Genomic DNA, 19,792 nt, shown 5'->3' with positions numbered 1-19,792 from the left:
GGCAAAGTAATATGAAATAAATGGAAACCTTGTGCAGGGTGGGTTTCTTGAGTTCCCCTGGCACGTGCACATGCGTGCGCGCGCACACACACACACACACACACACACACACTAAAATCTCACTGTTGAAAATTATCACCTTAGGTGTGCAGAAGGCTATTTCGGACAACCTTCCGTACCTGGAGGATCATGTCAGCCATGCCAGTGCAATGACAACCTTGACTTCTCCATCCCTGGCAGCTGTGACAGCTTGTCTGGCTCCTGTCTGATATGTAAGCCAGGTACAACAGGCCGGTTCTGTGAGCTCTGTGCTGATGGGTATTTTGGAGATGCGGTTGGTGCGAAGAACTGTCAACGTAAGTCCTGAACTATTGATGTCCCTGACAGAATTGATGTATGATACCTCAAAGAAGCTGATGAGTCCTTGAGTGGAGATTGGAGCCTAGGAAATTATCTGTAATACAGAGATGATGAATGCTCACTGAGGACATGAAGTCTCAGTGTTGCAAAATATATTCTTGTAGTAACAAATAGAATAAACCCTTTAAAATTTGTTGCATTGCTAAATGTTGGCTTTCAAGTGATAAACATTACATATACAATGAAATTTTGTTTTAAATGAACTAAAATCTGTAACAAAAGAGAAGCATTTAGAAATGACACAGGCCTATATTTTGGCCATTTTCATTAGTATCCTCTTAATCATTTGATTGAAATAAATCATCTGTCCATATTATTACATGGTACCTATCATCGGGTGTTAATTGGTTTTGCTTTCATATGAAGACTTTACAGTTTCTGTATTTCATGATAAGTGTAAAAACGTGACAATATTTTCACACACTGGAATTTGACAGTTGAATGATTAATTCTTGTGTCAGGATTACTTGTAGAATGCTACTCAAAGGTTTGAGTCCTTTTGGCACAAAAGATTCCCCCTCTAATCTCTTTCTCTTTGGGTGTAGAATTCAGTGCTGCTCTGACATCACGGCTGCTTTATAACACAATATGCAAAAGAGAATAAGTCCAAAGGTATTGAGGCACATCAGTGTTCTGCTGCTTTATTTGACAGTCATCCACCTCACTGTTAAAAGCTTTAGGAAGAGAGTTATGAAATCAACAACAGTTCATTTCTGCAGAATTAGGGTTGTAAGAAGGGACTGGATACTGAGGACCTCTGAAATTGCAGGCACCACAGGAAACTCAGCCTGTTATCTCCACTGTAAACAACAGTGGCCCAAATTCCCCAGAAGCGATGTCTCTCTGAAACTGAGAAGCTGAGTGTTAGCTTTTTGTCCTTTCAGAATGATAATTTTTTTTTAAGTGAAATGGAACAACTGGAGTTTGGTAAAATCACAAATTGACTTTCTGAACAAAATTTTCCACAAGATCAGAGTTCCTTTGCACACCGTGGAATCTGGCATTTCTGTGAACTATCAGGGAACACAAGAATGTCTTCTGCTCATGCCGAATGCCTGCGAGTTTCAGTGTCTAACTCTGGGACCCTGGGAACGGATTCTCCGTATCCAAAGGGTGCATTTTCTGTAGGGGTTAGTAGATGTAGCGCATACAGGAGATGTGGTGAGCTCTTGACTCTAGAGGAATCTTCCATTGTCAGTGTTTGGAAGTGGTCCCCATGGTAGCCATGAGTATTGGTGGCTCATTAATTTGAGGTCTAATTATCCATTTCATGATTTCTTTTTATGTCTTCTAATAACTCCCTCCACAAAGTTAAGGCAATTCAACTGATTTTATTATGATCTGTGGTATAAAGTCCTGTTAGAACAGGAGTCATCATCTGTTTGTGTACCACTTGCCTGTAGTACAGCTCTGGCCATGATCCTTAAGGTTTGTCAGCATATAATTTGATTTAAAGTCTATAAAAATATTTTAATGAATATTTGTATAATTTACAGGGGAATATATTCCCTATGCATAGATCGTAAGCACTCATTCATAATAAGTTCTTGGGTCGTGGTGCAAAACACTGTAATCATAGCATTCAGAAAGCTGAGGCAGGAAGATCAGAGAGTTTTAGGCCAGCCTGAGCTACATAACACATCTGACCATCTAACACACACACATTTCTGAAAAAAAAAAAGTGCTTTATTTTTGTCAAGATAAATTTTAAGTTGTGTATAGTGTTCTATTTTTCCATAGATATTTACAAAATCTAATAATTGTTTTTGTTATTTTTAGAAAACACTATCAGTTTCCAAAATCTTTATCATAGATGCACTTTCGTAGCTCCTACTTTTAAAATGGGGGTGAGTTAGTGATTCTAAATAATTTGACATTCGCAAAGCTTACGTATAGTGTACACAAGAAATTTGTGTAAAGTTACAATATGCAGAGCAGTTCTCGTGTGCACATGAAAGTGAGTTTCTAATTGAAACTTCTTTTCTCATTTTGTTCTTACACTCCACCTGCAGACGATCCTTGAGCTCTTGACTGAGGAAAGGGAGAGGTTAATTGACAGGGCCAGTTCTTAGTGGTCTCACAATAGCATACACTGAAGGACAAAAGTTGTCAGGAGAGGGCCAAGCAAATTTTAGCAGAACAGTTAAGAATGGTAGAACCTGAAGCCAATTAAACAGAATAGTGTCAGAGGATGGTGGAGTATCTCTTTATAACAAATTTGTAAGCTCTGATGTTGTTCCATACTTAATAAAGCCATGTATGAATAAATTCCATATCATCTCGCCATCACGCTCTTATTCTGGTATCAGGACAATCATGTATACCACTAAAAATATACTTGTCAAATTCAGGGTAAGCCATTAATTACCACTTGTATCTGAAAACTAAAACAAATTTTAGTCTTATTCAGTCAGTGTATGTTTCAGCATAACTTTATATAACTTTGCTAATGCAAAAGTGATAAAAGAGTACCCAAAGCAAGTGTGTTTCTTACCTTTGGGGACAAAATAAAAATTGTAAAATAAAAGTGATTTTTAGCAATGATAGTATGACATTCTTAATAGCCTTGAAGTAATGTTTCTGTTCTCTTACATGCTCTCATATCATCAAAAGATATATAGTCATTTAGAGTCATTCTTATTAGTGGAGCTTAGTACAAAAACTGGCATATAGGATATAGACATCACATTGAAGAATCTTTTATTAAAAATGATATTAATGCTATGTCAAAAGGACTATTGATATTGATAATTCCTCAAAATTGCTTCAGCCTTTCAGGGGCATGCTATATATATATATATATATATATATATATATATATATATATATATATTGAGACTATGACAATTAGATGTTACCCCAGTGTGTCTAGGAAGAGGTAGAATAGCATTGAACCTGGAAACGGAAACTCCATGGCTCAAGCAGATTCTGGCACCTGCCCTGACAATTACAACGCACGTGACATTGCATATGTTATTGTTTCTTTGTACTGCCTTGTCTTCCTTCTAAAGATTATAATGACAGCTGTATTTGTATTTTAGTGGAGTGACGTGGGAAGCAAGTGTGTGTGCAGTGTCTACACTATGTAGAGATGTTGCAGGATTAAATAATAGAAATGCCCGAAAGGGTATCCAGCACACCAGAAGGCATCCAAATAGTGAACCCAGGTGTCGATGTTCCCAGGGACTACAATCGTCTACCAACCCCTGTTCAGATTTGCAGCACTTCAAACCTTGGATTTTAGATTAGGATGTTCCATCGGAAATGTCTATGCAAATATTCCATAGCTCAGTGTGTGCCTCAAATCTGAGATGCGTGTGGACACAGGCATGTCAGATAAGGGCTGCTTGATCTACATTTGCAGTCTGTAGCACGGTGTTTTCACTGTGTGTGTATCTTGTCTTCGCAGCCTGCCGCTGTAACACCAACGGCTCCTCCTCAGAGATTTGTCACATTAGAACGGGGCAGTGTGAATGCAAAGCCAATGTTCAGGGGAAGCGCTGTGATGAGTGTAAGGTAAGGACCACCCTCACCTCCTTTCAAGGATGGATTTCATACATGTATTGAGCAACCGGGTCAGGAGTATTTACTTCCGAAGGTGAAATACCTGAGCTCGGGGAAGAATTTTCTCAAACAGAACAAAACTTACTGTACTTTGCAATTGAACTGTGCTCCTACCGCCAAATTTGTATAATTTAGTATTTCCTCAACAAAGAACAGATTGAGTTCTGGTCTGTGAGGAGTAAAACAATTTACCCTGGGGAAGGTTAAAATGTGGGATTCCTTTTGTTGTTAGGGTACACTGCCACCCCCAGACACCTACACATATGCCTTCAAGTTCTGTCCTTTGAAAGTTAGTTTCAGTGAACAAACATTCTACTCACTGAAGATTTTCAACGTAGTTTTAGGCATATCAGTTGGCTACAATGAAATATCCCATCAATCGGAATGTTGTTCTCAGTATCTTCCTGCAGTAACTGTCCTGCCCTGCTTAACACATTGAGCCTGTCAATCTTAGCTCCTGTCACGTAGATTCATTTTAATATTCACAACAAGCAAGTGAGTTTCAGACTTCAGACTGACCTTTAGTAGAAAGTTTCACAATACCCTTGTCATTGTCTCTTGAATCAAACCACGTGCTCATTCTGCTTTGTTTCCTTGTTTTCCCTTCTGTTGGGTTTCAAAGCTCGGTACGTGGTGGGACCCAGCGAAGCGATTCTGTGAGCTGTGTGACTGCAGTCCCCTGGGCTCTGTGTCACCACAGTGTGACAGGACGGGAAGATGTATCTGTAAATCAGGCTTTATAGGGAAACAGTGCAACCTCAGCAGGCAGATGCACCGGCTGGAGGAGCAGTCATCGAGAGCACAGCCAGTGCTAGCGTCTCCTCGGAGGTGGGGTTCCAGCGGCTCCAGCGGGTGCCCTCGGGGAGCCTACCGGGCCCCTGAGCCGGTAGGCACTGCATGGCTGTGTGGGCATGCTGTGTTCCTGGGCGGAGGCTGACATGGCCTGGAGACCTTTTACCACATAATTTTGATTGCTAAGTGTGCAAACTGCAAATGCAGAAATTAGATAATGCCTGACTAAAGCCTTATCTTTTAAATTTTGGTGGGTTGTTTAAATGCTTTTAAAATTGCATTCAAGTGTGTAAGTTTCCATTAAGCCTGGCTGTGGAGGTTGGGGAGATGGCTCAGCAGCTAAGAGCATTGACTGCTCTTCCAGAGAACCCAGGTTTGAGTGCGAGCACCGAGCTCACAGTCTCTAAGTCCAGTTCCAGAGGCTCCAACACCCTCTTCCAGCCTCTGCAGGTGACAGACAACAATGCACACATGTCCATGCTGCCAAAACACTTACACACATAAAGGAAAATATTTCTGAAAGCATGTCTATGGACAAACCAAAAAAAAAAAAAAAAAGATTTAGTTGAAGGGAAGCCGAGTTATCAAAGGTGCCTTTTTTTTTTTTGGAGAACGAAGAGCATTCAAGTGACATAAGCCTGACATTTTAACTAGGATTTTGCTCATTTCCACTGGTGACTTTGCTCATGTGCTCACTAAAGAGAAAAATCACAATTTCACTCTTTAAATGCACAGCAGACACAAAGTGAAACAAACTTTTCACTTTCACAAGTTTTTGGGTTTTTTTTTCCCATTTATAGCCAACTGCCTATAACCATAGTTCCAGAGTATCCGACACCTTCCTCTGGAATCCCCAGCATCTATTTTCATGTACTCATCTGCACACACACACACACAACACGTACATACATGCACATACACACATACATACACAAATATATACACACACACAGACACACAAACACACACACATAAAAACCAAGTGCCAGCCCTACTCATCTGGGATACTGCCTGCACGGTTGACCGAGTGGTGGCTTCAGCTTTCCCTTTCTTGTGCCTCTGTGGCATCACTACGTAGAGAAGTGATGGCGGACGCAGCTATCTGAGAGGGTTGTCCTGGGGATCCAGACGTGTTGGGGCTGGAGAGCAGTGCTTGGCACACAGGAAGCAACAGGCAACCACTAGGTTTTCTTCCCACCCCAAGTGAGAGTTACTGGCGAGAAGCCACCAGAGCTCCAGCGGGTGCCGGAGGGAAGCTCTTGCCTGTTTTCATGTGATATCACTTCCTAACTAGGGATGCTGGTCCCTTAGATTTATGTCTGGGAGAGGTTTCCTTTGGTTTTTGGAATAGATTTTTGAATATCAAATTTATTAAATTTTTATTAGTGAAGTTTGGTGGCTTTATTTGGGTGTCATCAGCCTCTAAAACTACACTGTATAAATATGAGAAAAGGATGGTAGCAGCATTTGGTTTTGAATATTTTCTTTTATAATCAGCTTTGGAATTTTTTAATGACAACTCTGATTTGGAAAGCCATTTCTTATTTGTTTGATTTGTCCATTAAAGGGATGTGCTTATCTATACATATATGCATCTATACAAATAAATGTGCATATTTGTTAGATTCGGACCATACAACAACCAAAGATGATTGTAAGGTCCTCTCTTTGTAATCGAGCTTAGTATATGAAGAAGTTTATAATTCAATAACCAGCAGAAAGTTTAACACTTACAATTCAGATTTTTAAAGGATTAAATATAACGGGCCAGTAAGATGGCTCACTGGAAAAAAAAAAATATGCAAGCCTGTTATGCAAGCCTGATACCCTAAGCCTGATCCTCATGAAAGGTGTTCTTATTCTCCCACATGCACACACATACATGCTCAGTCACAGAAACATAAATCATATACTCAATAACGATAGTGCATAAATATTAAATTTCTGCTGAGAAAAAAGCCTGAAATACACCATCATTAAGCCTTTTTTGGAATCTATGTGTTTCTTTGTGTGTGTTTAGTGTGTGTGTGTGTGTGTGTGTGTGTGTGTGTGTCAGTCTGTGTGTCTCTTGTCTGTGTCTTTGTGTATGTGTCTGTGTGTGTATATCTGTCTGTATCTGTCTGTGTGTGTCTTATCTGTATCTGTGTGTATGTCTGTCTCTCTGTGTTTGTGTGTTTGTGTGTATCTTGTCTGTGTGTATCTGTGTGTGTTTTGTCTGTGTCTGTGTGTCTCTGTGTATGTATGTCTGTGTGTTTATCTGTGTGTGTGTTTGTGTGTGTCTTGTCTGTGTCTGTCTATCTGTCTGTGTCGCTGTACATTACGTAATTGGAATAACACAGTCTCGATAATGTGTATGCTGCTTTTTAGAATTTTTACTTTTTGTGGAACCACAAATGTATTTCCATCATTAAAAGTGCTTCAAATAGATTTTCCTTAATTGCCTCTCTTTATATAATGTTAATTTACTGTAATTTAATTTATTCAGTGCCTCTCTAACAGTGAGGATTTGAGTGTCATCACAATTACATGCTATGATAAACAATTTTGTAATGAGCATGCTTGATATTCATCGTTATTGTTCTGATATCCTAAAATTTCTCTAAGGTTAAGAATTTTACATTGAAATTATTTTTATGAATAAAATCTGTTTTACTTTTACTATACATAGGTGAATTCAATTTCAAAAGTATGAAGTACTTTTACTGCTACATACTTTCTACTTTAATATGATGAAATTTGAATTATAACTAGACCTTAAAATAAAGCCAGAAGTAAAAATTAACATGATTATCACATTCAATCAAGTCTTTGTACATTTTAAACAATATAACTATTCTTTGCTAGTCATATTAATTCTAAGCCTCAGTGTAATTTTAATTTCTCAAATTTATTTCTAATACTGCTAACAATAATATTAAAACCATAATGATACTTATTCATTTCTCTTTGGGTGATTCCCAATAAATGGCAAAATTAATTTTTACCAAGAAGTAATTATGAAGTCTGATTTTCCAAAATACAAATTATTTTGACAAAGAACTAATTACTGAGAGTAATTTTCCAGATTAAAATGACACAATAATGTGACATACTTTATAATGATAAAAGAAAAGCATAGTTTAAGTAGGATATATGCTTTCCATTTTTCGAGTAGTAGTGATGATTTCTGAATCCACCAGTCTTTTAAATCATAGTTACCCTGGGCCTGATAACATGTATTTCAAGAATGTCTTCAAAGCTAATCATATAAGCCTGGGTAGGAAGATGATGTGGTACAGACAGATATGGGTCTACAAATTCAAACTTGGATGAAAAACGTGGCTTTAGCTTTCTAAGACAGTGCACTGATATTTCCTCACAAACTCATTTCGATGACTAGAATGCTGAATATTGAAAACATTTTAAATAAGCACAGGTAGTTCACAAACTCTGGAAGTAGTCAATTTCGTATATTAGCAGTAAAGTGGGTAAAATTTTAAATTAGAACCAGAAAGGTAATACATAATTTATTCCACATGGCTATCAGAAGAAGAATATAGGAAAATTGGTGAGACTATAAGATTAAAAAAAATAATGCTTATTTTGATAATTAGTTTTAGTGACATTTCTAAGTAACTATAGTTTTCGCTATGTCAAGACGGAAACTCCATTGAGTAACAGACAGTTGGCAGTGCCGCCAGAGAGCCTGGTGACCTGCGGGTTCCTCACTATCTACTGCTCTCTAGACCCTGTGTATCGTTCAGGGTGAGTTAAGTAGCTTGCTGAGATTCACTGCTTTTCTTTTCTGTTCCATGCCAGCCTGAAACCTTCGGCCTGCAATTGGGAAGGGGGTGTATTCCGTGCAACTGCAACTCTTTCGGATCTAAATCATTTGACTGTGAAGAGAGTGGACAGTGCTGGTGCCAGCCTGGAGTAGCAGGGAAGAAATGTGACCGCTGTGCTCACGGCTACTTCAACTTCCAAGAAGGAGGGTGCACAGGTCTGTCAATGAGACTACCATCCTGTAACTTCTAAGTTTGCTCTGTTGCAGGAAATACATGTTGAAAACAAATATGCAATGCAGAATACTCAAAGTAATAAATTTGTTATTTTAAATAATTAACAAATAGATCACAGTGCTATTGAAAACAGTTCCCTGCATGCAACTATTAGTGCAAGGATTGAACAACCAGCAACAGATTCTGATCCAGCTGTGCCCAGTTGCCTGTGCCCTCCATTCCCATGACTTCTACAGTGGGAAATTCAAACGTTCATGGTTTTTGGTGCCAGTATCATCTTAGCTTAAATTCTCTTCCAAACCAAGACATCTCAACTTCTCCTACCACAAAATGAACACAAGAAGTGTTTTGTTTGTTTGTTTCTGGTACAAAAGCCATACCTGTATCAAAGTTGCCTCAGAATCCTTGCTATCTTGGGAGAAGAACAAGTTGGATCTTGATGGTTAGTTCCTAGGGAAATGCAGGTTGGTTTTTCTAACACAATTCTCTGAGAGAAAATTTTCTTATGCCCAGCCAGAGCTTTCACACAAATCATGAAGTGAACACACACACATAGACACACAGTCAATTAGCACACTAAGAGTGAAAATAAAGATTGAAATTATCTTTGCTTTATATACATATCATTAATTTAGAATTGATGCTATTCAAACAACCACAAAAACGAATGGCACCTCTGTTTTCTAAGACTGACAGCTGTTATCTCAATGTTGTATTCTTAGCAGCATGGCAAGGTTTCAAAATGCTATCATTGGCAATTCATGTGAGAATCAAAATGATAGTTTGATATATTTGAAGTACCAGTACCTTTCAGACCATCTCCTGAATTTTAGGCATATGGCTTTTATCTGAGAGAAAATAGTTGTGAGTCATTTGATATGTGATAGAGATCTTCTAAGAACTGGGTGTGGTCTCTAGGCTAATATCTTCGAACAGTAGGAATTATCAAGAACACGCTTAAAATATTGTGATCTTTAAGTGTAATTCTTATTAATATTTTTTATTTAACTAAATTTTTATTTTTTATATTAATTACAGTTTATTCACTTTGTATCCCAGCTGTAGCCCTCTCCTTCATTCCCTTCCAACACCATCCTCTCTCCCTCATCTCCTCTCATGTCCCTCCCTAAGTCCACTGAAAGGGGAGGTCCTCCTCCCCTTCCATGTGACCCTAGCTTAACAGGTCTTATCAGGACTGGCTGCATTATCCTCCTCTGTGGTTTTAACATGATGTGAATTAATGCCAAACTATCTAAGTTGGGGATTCTATTGCTTTGATACAATGCTGTGACCAAAATCAACTGGTAGAGAAAAGGGTTTATTTCAGCTTAAAATCCCTAGATCACACTCAGTCACCAAGAGAGGTTAAGGCAGGAGCTCAAGACAGGAACCAGGAGGCAGAAGCCAATGGAGGAGTATTTCCTAGTGGTTTGCTCTTTATGGCTTTCACACCCTGCTTTCTTATACAAGTGAGGACGAGGAGTGCCAATATCCATAACAATATGGGCCCACCCACATTGATGGCCAATCAGGAAAAATTCCCCACAGGCTTGTACACAAACTAGTGTATTGTGGGTTTTTTTCTTAGTTGAGGTTCTCTCTTGCCGAATAGTCTTAGTTTGTGTCTAGTTGGCAAAATCTATCCTGCACAGGGCCTACTAGCTACTCAAAGAATATCTACTAAAAAAGAGTTATTGTTAATAATGATAATGTTTATAAAGTGGTGATAACATGCCAAAATGCAAACTTAATTGCATTGTAAGCCAGAGAAACAGAATAGAGAGGAACAAGAAACAGACTTGGTAAGATTGGCTATGTTAGTTTTTTTCATGTCTCTAACCAGAAGCCTGACAATGGGAACTTGTGGTATGGTTTATATATAACTTATCCTAGATTTCAATTGGCATAAGTAAAATCCAGTGTTACATATTTAACTACTGAATCCAATGTAATCATAATACTGAATCTAGAATCAGGAGAGATGAGAGACAGACAGATAGGCAGACAGAGACAGAGAGAAAGGGAGAGAAACCATCTATCCTCCTAATGTTTACTCTGTGTGGGAAAACCCGTAAACACTGGTTTGCACTGTAAATGCTTGAGGATATATTCTATCCTGGAGGAGTGAGAATGGTGACAGGAATGTTAGGGACCTGGCCGCAATGTGTTAGGAGAAGAGAAACAAATACTGGTATTCAACTTGCTGCCTCTGCTTCTCTTTGTACTTGGTGTGGGATCCCAGGCTGTGGAATGACGCAGCCCCATTCAGAGTTACTCTTCCCTCCTTCGTTAAGCCCCACTAGAAACTCCCTCATGGACATGCCTAGAGTTGAGAGCCATGGTGATTCCAAACCCATGAGAGTCTTTACAAACTGAGTATTCCTCACACCAAATAAATAGCCTCTCTGTATCCAACGGCTTCATCAGTATCTAATTTTATGGTCGTGGTGATGTAATTTGACCATGCTTTCTTGCTGCAAAATTCATCTTTTCCCTTAGCATATCAAAAGTGTCTATGTCAAGAGGAATCGTAGGAATTCACTGAGTTAAGATTACAGTAATGGCTGACTATCAGTATCATGTGTTTCTTGTCATTATCTTTATTAACAGTTTTAATTGTAGTAAACATTGTGCTTTGGTGGAAAAAGCGAATTCATTACTGAGATCTACCTGTCATTGCTTACAGTGAAGTTCTACATAGTTTCTATTTTCAAATAACGACTAAGACTGTTCCAGTATGTTTCTTAGCACATAAATTTAAACATAATGTTATCTTTCTACTTAATAAATGTCACATATAAGTAAATTATCAGCTTAGCATTACCAAAAACAATAAAAATAACAAAGACAGCAACCACTGGCATTTTTTTTAGCGCTTACACATCCACAGCTGGTATGAAACACTTTGAGTAATGTTAATTATGACCCTTTAAAATTTAAATTAATCCAATACCTAAATAGACTCGGTTAAAATGATTTTAACCATCAGCTAACCAATTAAAAGCTTTCTCAACATTGATCTTCAATTTGAATTCAAAAGTATCCAGTATTTTTTTTTTGCAATAATTTCCTTTAAATTAAGTGCCGCGCTGTATTCTAACCAGTTGGATCAATTCTACATCATAAGTGGTATGCATCACTTCTTATGGGTTACACTAAAGGCCCTCCCAAACCTAATTCTTACAATCTTAGAGAATACATAATAAGTAGGAAACTCATAATTTTACAATTCACTTACAGTGAGGAGGAAAAACTTTGGAATTAAAGTACTAAATCAGGTAATAAGAAAAATTTAGAAGTAATTCTACTTTAAAAGTTTTATACTAGAATTAGTTTTAAATATATATTAAACTGAAAGATATTGTGTTATTTACAACTGTATACATGATGCACTGGATTTATGATATTAGTTTTGTTGGTTTTGTTAAAAATAAGACATTATAAGAGGGAAAAATAACTTTTTATAGCAAAGAAAAAATGTGAGTAAGCTTGAAATAAATACATGAAGTCAACCGACCTAATCCCTGTTAGACTCTAGGACAAAACCCAAAACCTGGCTCTACCCATCCTCAACAGGAAGCAGTCAGTTGGAGGTATCCTCTCTTCCCCCCTTTATTCCCTTAGGCTATAGAATAAAGGGCTGTTGACCTAAAAGCCTCAGGGGAGCCAAGGAACTGAACAGCAAAGTTGACATGCTGATACCATCTGACAAGAAGGCCAACAAATTGAGTTCCTGGGGGATTTACAGCTTTGAGACTGCAAGGAAACAAACCTTAGAGGAAATTTTCCATCCCAGAACTCCCTTTTCTATCCTATAAAACCTCCAAGCTCCCTGAGCCTCAATTGGCAAGTATCTACTCCCCCAGAGACTGAAGATCCTCTTTGTTCTAATTTGAGAACAAGCAGCTTCTAAAAATCAATCATTAAAATAAACACATGAACGAAAACATTAGGCTTTACAATATCTAGGTAAAATATAAACAGATGGGAGGAAATTTGATAAGCGTGCTTGTTTCCTTCTTTATATTTGATAGAAAAACTTAAAGTGCTAGAAGTTTGAAATCACTAAACTAAATGCAACATTTGTTGACACAACCCTTTTGTGAAACATACTGTGCTGAGGTATAACTAACAGGGTACACACATTCCCCCTACACACAAGGATCCTTAAACGTAATATTAAAAATAAAAAGAAGCAAATCAATACGTTAAGAATTGACATTTTATATCAAATTTTACCTTTCTCTGACTCATGTTTGCTTTTTCTCTTTTCCGTGTGAAGCTTGCGACTGTGCCCATCTGGGCAACAATTGTGACCCAAAGACTGGTCAATGCATTTGCCCTCCTAATACCATTGGAGAAAAATGTTCTGAGTGTGTTCCCAACACCTGGGGTCACAGCATCATGACCGGCTGTAAGGTGAGTGGACCGCTACTGGCATCTGATCATTTTCTTCCAGAGTTTTCATTCAGCTGAGGTCTGTAGCTTTGTATTCCAACCCAGCATCACCTCGCAAAGCAACATGGAAGTACTGAAGAGTGTCTTAAAACCACTGGTCATTATTTTCCATTTTACTGTGGCAGAGACATTTATTAGTTAAATTCATGATACCTATAAAAATAGAAGGGAGATGGCAAGTAAAACTATAATAAAACCCCAAATAACTATTTCATTCTTAGACATAATAAAATACATCTGTAAAACAAAAGGGACTAAACCATTAATTTGCCAAAATCCTGTTAAAATTGTGCCAAATTAACTTGGTTTTAGTTTCTCAAGAGGTGATTAAATAGGGATCTGGAGAATCAAATTAATCACCTTTAGCTTAGAAGTCTCACCTTCCCCCTGTCGAGAGACCACAGAAAATGTTAGAACCAGAATCTTGATTAACATCAGCAGGTGAGACCCAGCAGGTAGGACTGCTGTAGAGATATTCATGAAAAATGCCACGGGCAGGAGGCTCTGGCTTCAGTGAGATTGCTGTGTAGGCTTCAGTGTAGACCCCTTAAGCTTCTCTGAACCCCCTTAGGTGGAGGTAACAGGAAGAATTAAGGATGACTTCTAGGCTCTACTCTGGGCAGAGTAGAAGAGGGCACACCCTCATTCCCATAGGAATCACAGGAAAAGGAGCAACCTCAGGCAGCAACCAAACTTGGGGCTTGTTTGGTTGTTTCTTGTTTCTTTTCAAACTTTTGTGTGTGTGTGTGTGTGTGTGTGTGTGTGTGTGAAACTCTAAGTGAAATTGAAACTCAATTATTTAAAGAGAGATGAGCCTTTCCCAACAATTGCAGTAAATTAACCATCTTTTGTGCCACTTGGAAATCAGCTCTCCTTCACACTTCCTGGTTCTACTGCCTTGCTTTCTAATAGTGTAGTTTACTGATTTCCTCTTCTTTATGAAAATAGGAAAATATTCTATGTTTTGTTTTTCTTGGCTTGACGTGAGAGAATTTCACTTTCATGTTATGCTTTTGTAGTTTATTCATCATTTTACATACATCAGAAGTTTGTTCTATTTAGTTGTTTAATAATAATACATTGTATATTCTACCATAACTTGTTTATCTCTTTATATTGATAGGCAGTTTGGAACATCCACTTGTAACTTTGCTATGAACAATGTGTGGGAGACAACAGTATATTCATAAACCACAAATTCTAATTTCTCTTAAGAATACTCCACATATCTGCCAACACTGACAATTCTATTGTAATTTTAATTATTTACTCGGTTGTGTATTCCTATTATTTTTCAATTTTTTAATACCAAACAATGATGGGAATTGTGTTGCTTATTTAATCAGCTATTTGCCAGTTCTTTTAAGAAGTTGTTACAAATCTTTAGCTTCCTTTTCTTCTGAGAAGATTTTATATTAGTAAAATTATTTATGCGTTTTGTATATACTAAATACATGTACTTTAATGCTCACTTTAATGCTCACCTGCATACACATAAACCAAGAACATGACTTGCTTTCTACCTACTATTTTCATCTAATTTTAATAAGTATGAACAAGTTTTTTTGTATTGTTTCTTTTCTAGATCCTGTTTCTTATATTTTTTTTTCCCTTGGAGCAATCTGCTTGCCTAAATCTATAAATTCCTTTCCTGTGTGTCTTTGTAAAGTTTTATAATTTTAGCTCTTAAATTTAGGTCCACATTCTACATTTTATATAGTTATTTTACCTGCTGTGAGGTAATTAAATTTGCTTTGTTATGGCTGTCTAATTTTTTCCAACATCATTTGTTGAAATGACTTCCTTCCTATTGGATTAGCTTGGTTCCTTTGTTAGAGTAACTGGTCTCAGGTTCATGATTTTTGGACTTTTCTATTTTCTTATATAATCATCTGAATATTATACTATCTTTATTACTATAGTTTTCTAGCAAGGTATGAATCATATTATAAGCCCTCTAGCTATAGTTCTCATTCCCAGTATTTTTTGGACACTTTAGATAAAATGTATTGTATATTTTGTTGTATTCTTTTAAATAGTGTTGGAATGTAGCCAATATGATTTATTCACTGACCATTTGGACCCTTATAAATCTTGTTTTTTGTTTTCCTAAGGAAGATGTCAAAGTCTTTAAGTCTGGGGCAAGTAAGCCTCACTCTGACCCTTCTGATAACACAATTCAGTGTTGAATTTCTCCCATCTTATAATCAGAACTATTAAATACTCTAAGGTTTTTTTGTGGAGTCTAAGAGTGTTTCATCCTAGATGTCTTCAGTGATTCACTTTCTCGCACCCCAGTTTCATTTCTTCCCCGTGAACAACTAAATTCAACTAAAGCCTCAAGCATTCTCTTGCATTTCTCTAGAATTCTCACTGTAAAACTCCCATTCTAAGCATAATGTGTTTGTACCCTTAAATTTTAGCTTCTTCAGATTTTCCAAACAAGCACCACTTGTCTCTCAGCTCAGCTGTTTGCTGGGCTTTTGTTTGGTTTGAGTTTTCTCTACAGTTACAGCCTAAAAGCTGACTCTAGTCTCAGCCCCATTTCTTTCTCATTTCTCAGAAATAATAGTTCTATGCTTATTATCAAATGTCTAAAAGCATTTTGTCTTTTTTGGATTTTATAGTTTAATAATTTAAATACATAATTAGTTTTTAAAAATAAGTAGGGGTCTTGTGTGTGTGTGTGTGTGTATGTGTGTGTGTGTGTGTGCGCGCGCGCGCGCGCACGCGCGCACGTGCGCATGTGTGTGTGAAATGTAAAAGGTTGAGGTAAGATGAGAATCAAACTGTATCTTCTGGGTTTAAAGCAGTAAATACTAAAAAAGATGGTAAGGTTCTTCCAGTCAGTCACACTGAGCTTAGGAATACTAAAATGTGACAAGAAAGTATGGTCTTTTAGCCTCATGACATTGTCCGGTAGACAGGTAGACTATGTTCTTCTTTGAGTGGGTATGATAAAAAGGAAAGGAGTTCATGAGCCCCAACATCTGAGTGAGGAGATATGGACACAATGGCTTCTAGGGGAGGATGGGTCAGTTTTATTTAAGCTGTGACTCCTCATAGGTTGTCCATGCTATGGTGGCTGGCCCAAACCAGGAGTATATTTTCAAAACGAATTGGAGCTGATGGGTTACTTAAAAAACTACAAAGAGAACACACAGAAAGGAGTAGGTCTGGGAAGAGTTATCAGGCAGAGTTGAGGGTGAATATGATAAAAATACATTTTTCAAACTTCTCAAAGAATTAATAAAAATTTTAAATTAGGTGAACATAAGTGTAGAATAGCCTGAACCTCAAAAAAAGAACTGAAATAGTGATAAGTGTTGAAGGATGTGGCTGGAAAGCGGAAACACCAGACCAGTCATTCACTTTCTTACTTCTCATGTTCTCATTGAGTTTGACATTCTACAGTGCTACATTTTAAGGCGCTTTCTCAGAAAATTGGGACTAGTACTACCTCAAGATCTAGCCATACCACTCCTGGGCATATCCCCAAAAGATGTCCCACCATTCAATAAGGACATTTGCTCAACTATGTTCATAGAAGCTTTATTTGTAATAGCCCGAATCTGGAAATAACCTAGCTGTCCCTCAATGGAGGAATGGATACAGAAATTGTGGTACATCTACACAATGGAATACTACTTAGCTACCAAAAACAGGGAAATTGTGAATTTTGCAGGCAAACAGATGGAACTAGAAAAGAACATCCTGAGTGAGGTATCCCAGAAGCAGAAAACATGCATGGTATAAACAGATATTAGACATATAATACTGAATAACCATACTAAAATCTACAGACCTCTAGAAGCTAAACAACAAGGAGGATCTTAGGGAGGATGATTAAATTTCATTCAGAATGGCAAACAGGATAGACACCAGAAGCAGTAGAAGAGAGGAAACAGGATGAAAGCCTACTATAGAGGGTCCTCCGAAAGGCTCCACCCAACAGGGGATCTAAGCAGATGTTCAGACTCACAGCCAAATTTTGGGCAGAGTGCAGGGAGTCTTATGGAAGAAGGGGTTGGGGTGCGATAGAAGGATAAAAGCCCCATAAAGCTAAGAATTCTGGGCCCAGGGGCTCCTGCAGAGACTGATACACCAACCAAGGACCATGTATGTAGAGGACCTAGAACCCTTGCTAAAATGTAGACTAGGCAGCTCAGTTTCCATGTGGGTTTCCTAGTAAGGGGAAGAGGTACTGCTTCTATCATGAACTCAGTTGCCTGCTCTTTGATCACTTGCCCCTGGCAATATGCCTTAGGAAGAGGATCCAGACAGTCCTGATGAGACTTGCTAAGCTAGGGACAGGGGGCAAGGGCAGAGAACCCACTCTTTCAGTGGCCTAGGGAAAGGGGATAGTAGGGAAGAGGGAAGGAGGGTGGGACTGGAATGAGTTGAGGGAGGGGACTACAATTGGGATATACACTGAATGAATTATTTAAAAAAAAGAAAAAATACATATACACAAAACAAACAAACAAACAAACAAACAAAAAAACCCAGAAAAAACAGAGTAACATTATCACAGACTTGTGACTGAGATGCCCAAGATGGCATTTGGATTAAATAATTAAATTTAATAATATAATTTCCACTCAATAGCATTCCAAGAATTTACTTTATAAAGTTGAAAATTACGTTTGTATGAAAAGCTGCTCCTAATTCATAGCAACTGCTTAAAGAAAAAAAAACTATCAATTTTTTATTACCTGTAAAAAATAAAAATAAACAAATAAAAAAACAATACCTTTTTCAATATCTTGAAAGTTTTTGTTTAGTATGAACAATGGTCTAAGTTTCTAAGTGATTTTTTAAAGTCAAACCCGAGTACCTACTCAATCACTTGGAATTGTTTAGGAAAAAAAAAAAAAAAAAACCCTCATGTGAATGCATCCTATCCACAAATGCTTACAATCAAGCCAAATTTTAATGAAATTCTTGATTAAAGCTGATTCTTTTTAGTCAGCATATAAAGCAAGCGGGAATATGGCTTAATGTCTGTAAAAGTTATTTTTGGGGTATTCTTTTACTGGTCACTGAATAAACATTATATAGATAAAAAGTCTCAATTGATTTTTATTATTTTGAGCTATGTTTTTAAAAATCTAAATTTTTAATTAACTGCACATTTGCTATTAAAAACATTTATAAGAATCCATGTGTCTATTAGAAACTATTTTTTAAAAGATATATTTATTTGTTTTATGTATATGAGTGTTCTATCTGCATGTACATCTGCATGCCAGAAGAGGGCGTCAGATCATATTATAGATGCTTGTGAGCCACCATGTGGTTGCCAGGACTTGATCTCAGGACCTCTGGAAGGGCAGACATTGCTCTTAACCACTGAGCCTTCTCTCCAGCCCTATTAAAAACTATTTATGAGCATACATTCTACTATTTTAAAACTTGAGTGAGCGTAATTTAAATCAACATTGATTTTAGATTTAGAGGGTCTCTTCCTTTTTGCCATGGAGAATTGCTCTCTACTGGGGTGCGAGTACACATACCATTTGAGCTGCCTTGGAGGGGAATATCAAGCTTGCCATCATTCGCTAGCAGAGGAAAGGTGAATAAATCCTCTGCTGCTAAACAAACATTATATCTAATTATAATTTAAGTTTGACATTGGGTATGGCGCTATCTAAACACACAGTTAATTGTCTCATTTATTCCCACAGTGACTTCTCAAATAAGCATTCTGATTTGGTCCCATCCCAAAGTCTATTTGTACTGTCAGCACTTCTTCAGGAACAAGTTATTTGATTGTATACAGCAAATTGGTTAGAAGACATTTCATATTTTTGTTATCTAAAGATAAGGATGTTTTATGGGACCTTTAAAATCTATCTCATGGTTATAGTTTCCATACTATATCATTATTTTCTTCATGATTATTTGAGTGAATTCACATATACTAAGTGAAATTGACAAAAAAATCAAATCTGTGAATAACTAAATTATCCTGATTTTGAAAATTCAACATCTGATATTCTTTAACAGTGTTATGTGAGGCTCATTATATTAATAAGGATTCTCTAAAAGGGTAGAACTAGTAGGATTAAAACAAATATTTATGTATATTAAATGGGGATTTATTAGATTGGCTTACAGGACTTGGTCCAAAGAGTTCAAACAATGGTTGTGTCACAAAGGAAAACAGAGAATCCTATAGTTGCTCTGCCCAAGAGGCTGGATGTCTCAGCATTCCTGCTGTGGCCCTGGTGTCCTGGAGGATTCCTGGAAAGCTGCTCTTCTTCATTCTACATTGGAATGCCAATAGATCTCATCTTTTTATTGTTTATTATTATTAGTTACATTTTATTAACTCTGTAACCCACTCCCTTATTCCCTCCCAATCCCACCCTCCCTCCCTCATCTCCTCCCTGCCCCTTTCCAAGTCCACGGATTGGGGAGGACCTCCTCCTCTTTTGTCTGGCCCTGTTTTATCAGGTATCTTCAGGGCTGGCTGCAAAGTCCTCCTCTGTGGCCTAGCAGGACTACTCCTCCCTTGGGGGGTGGAGAGGTCAAAGAGCCTGCCATTGAGTTCCTGT

General features: G+C 37.6%; 1 protein-coding gene across 1 annotated transcript in view; it reads left to right on the top strand.

Moving 5' to 3' along the window:
* Lama2 (laminin subunit alpha 2) overlaps positions 1-19,792 on the top strand; it is a 602,337-nt gene that overhangs the window by 379,277 nt on the left and 203,268 nt on the right. Inside the window, exons 19-22 of the mRNA XM_055599236.1 lie at positions 145-356; positions 3,830-3,936; positions 8,575-8,755; positions 13,057-13,193. Coding sequence (XP_055455211.1) covers positions 145-356; positions 3,830-3,936; positions 8,575-8,755; positions 13,057-13,193 — 637 coding nt within the window. The remainder of the gene's footprint in view (positions 1-144; positions 357-3,829; positions 3,937-8,574; positions 8,756-13,056; positions 13,194-19,792) is intronic.

Source organism: Psammomys obesus, unplaced genomic scaffold, assembly GCF_907164565.1.
Source record: "Psammomys obesus unplaced genomic scaffold, mPsaObe1.curated_primary_1811, whole genome shotgun sequence".
In the NCBI taxonomy this organism is placed as follows: domain Eukaryota; kingdom Metazoa; phylum Chordata; class Mammalia; order Rodentia; family Muridae; genus Psammomys; species Psammomys obesus.
This window is presented reverse-complemented; position numbering and strand designations above follow the sequence as displayed.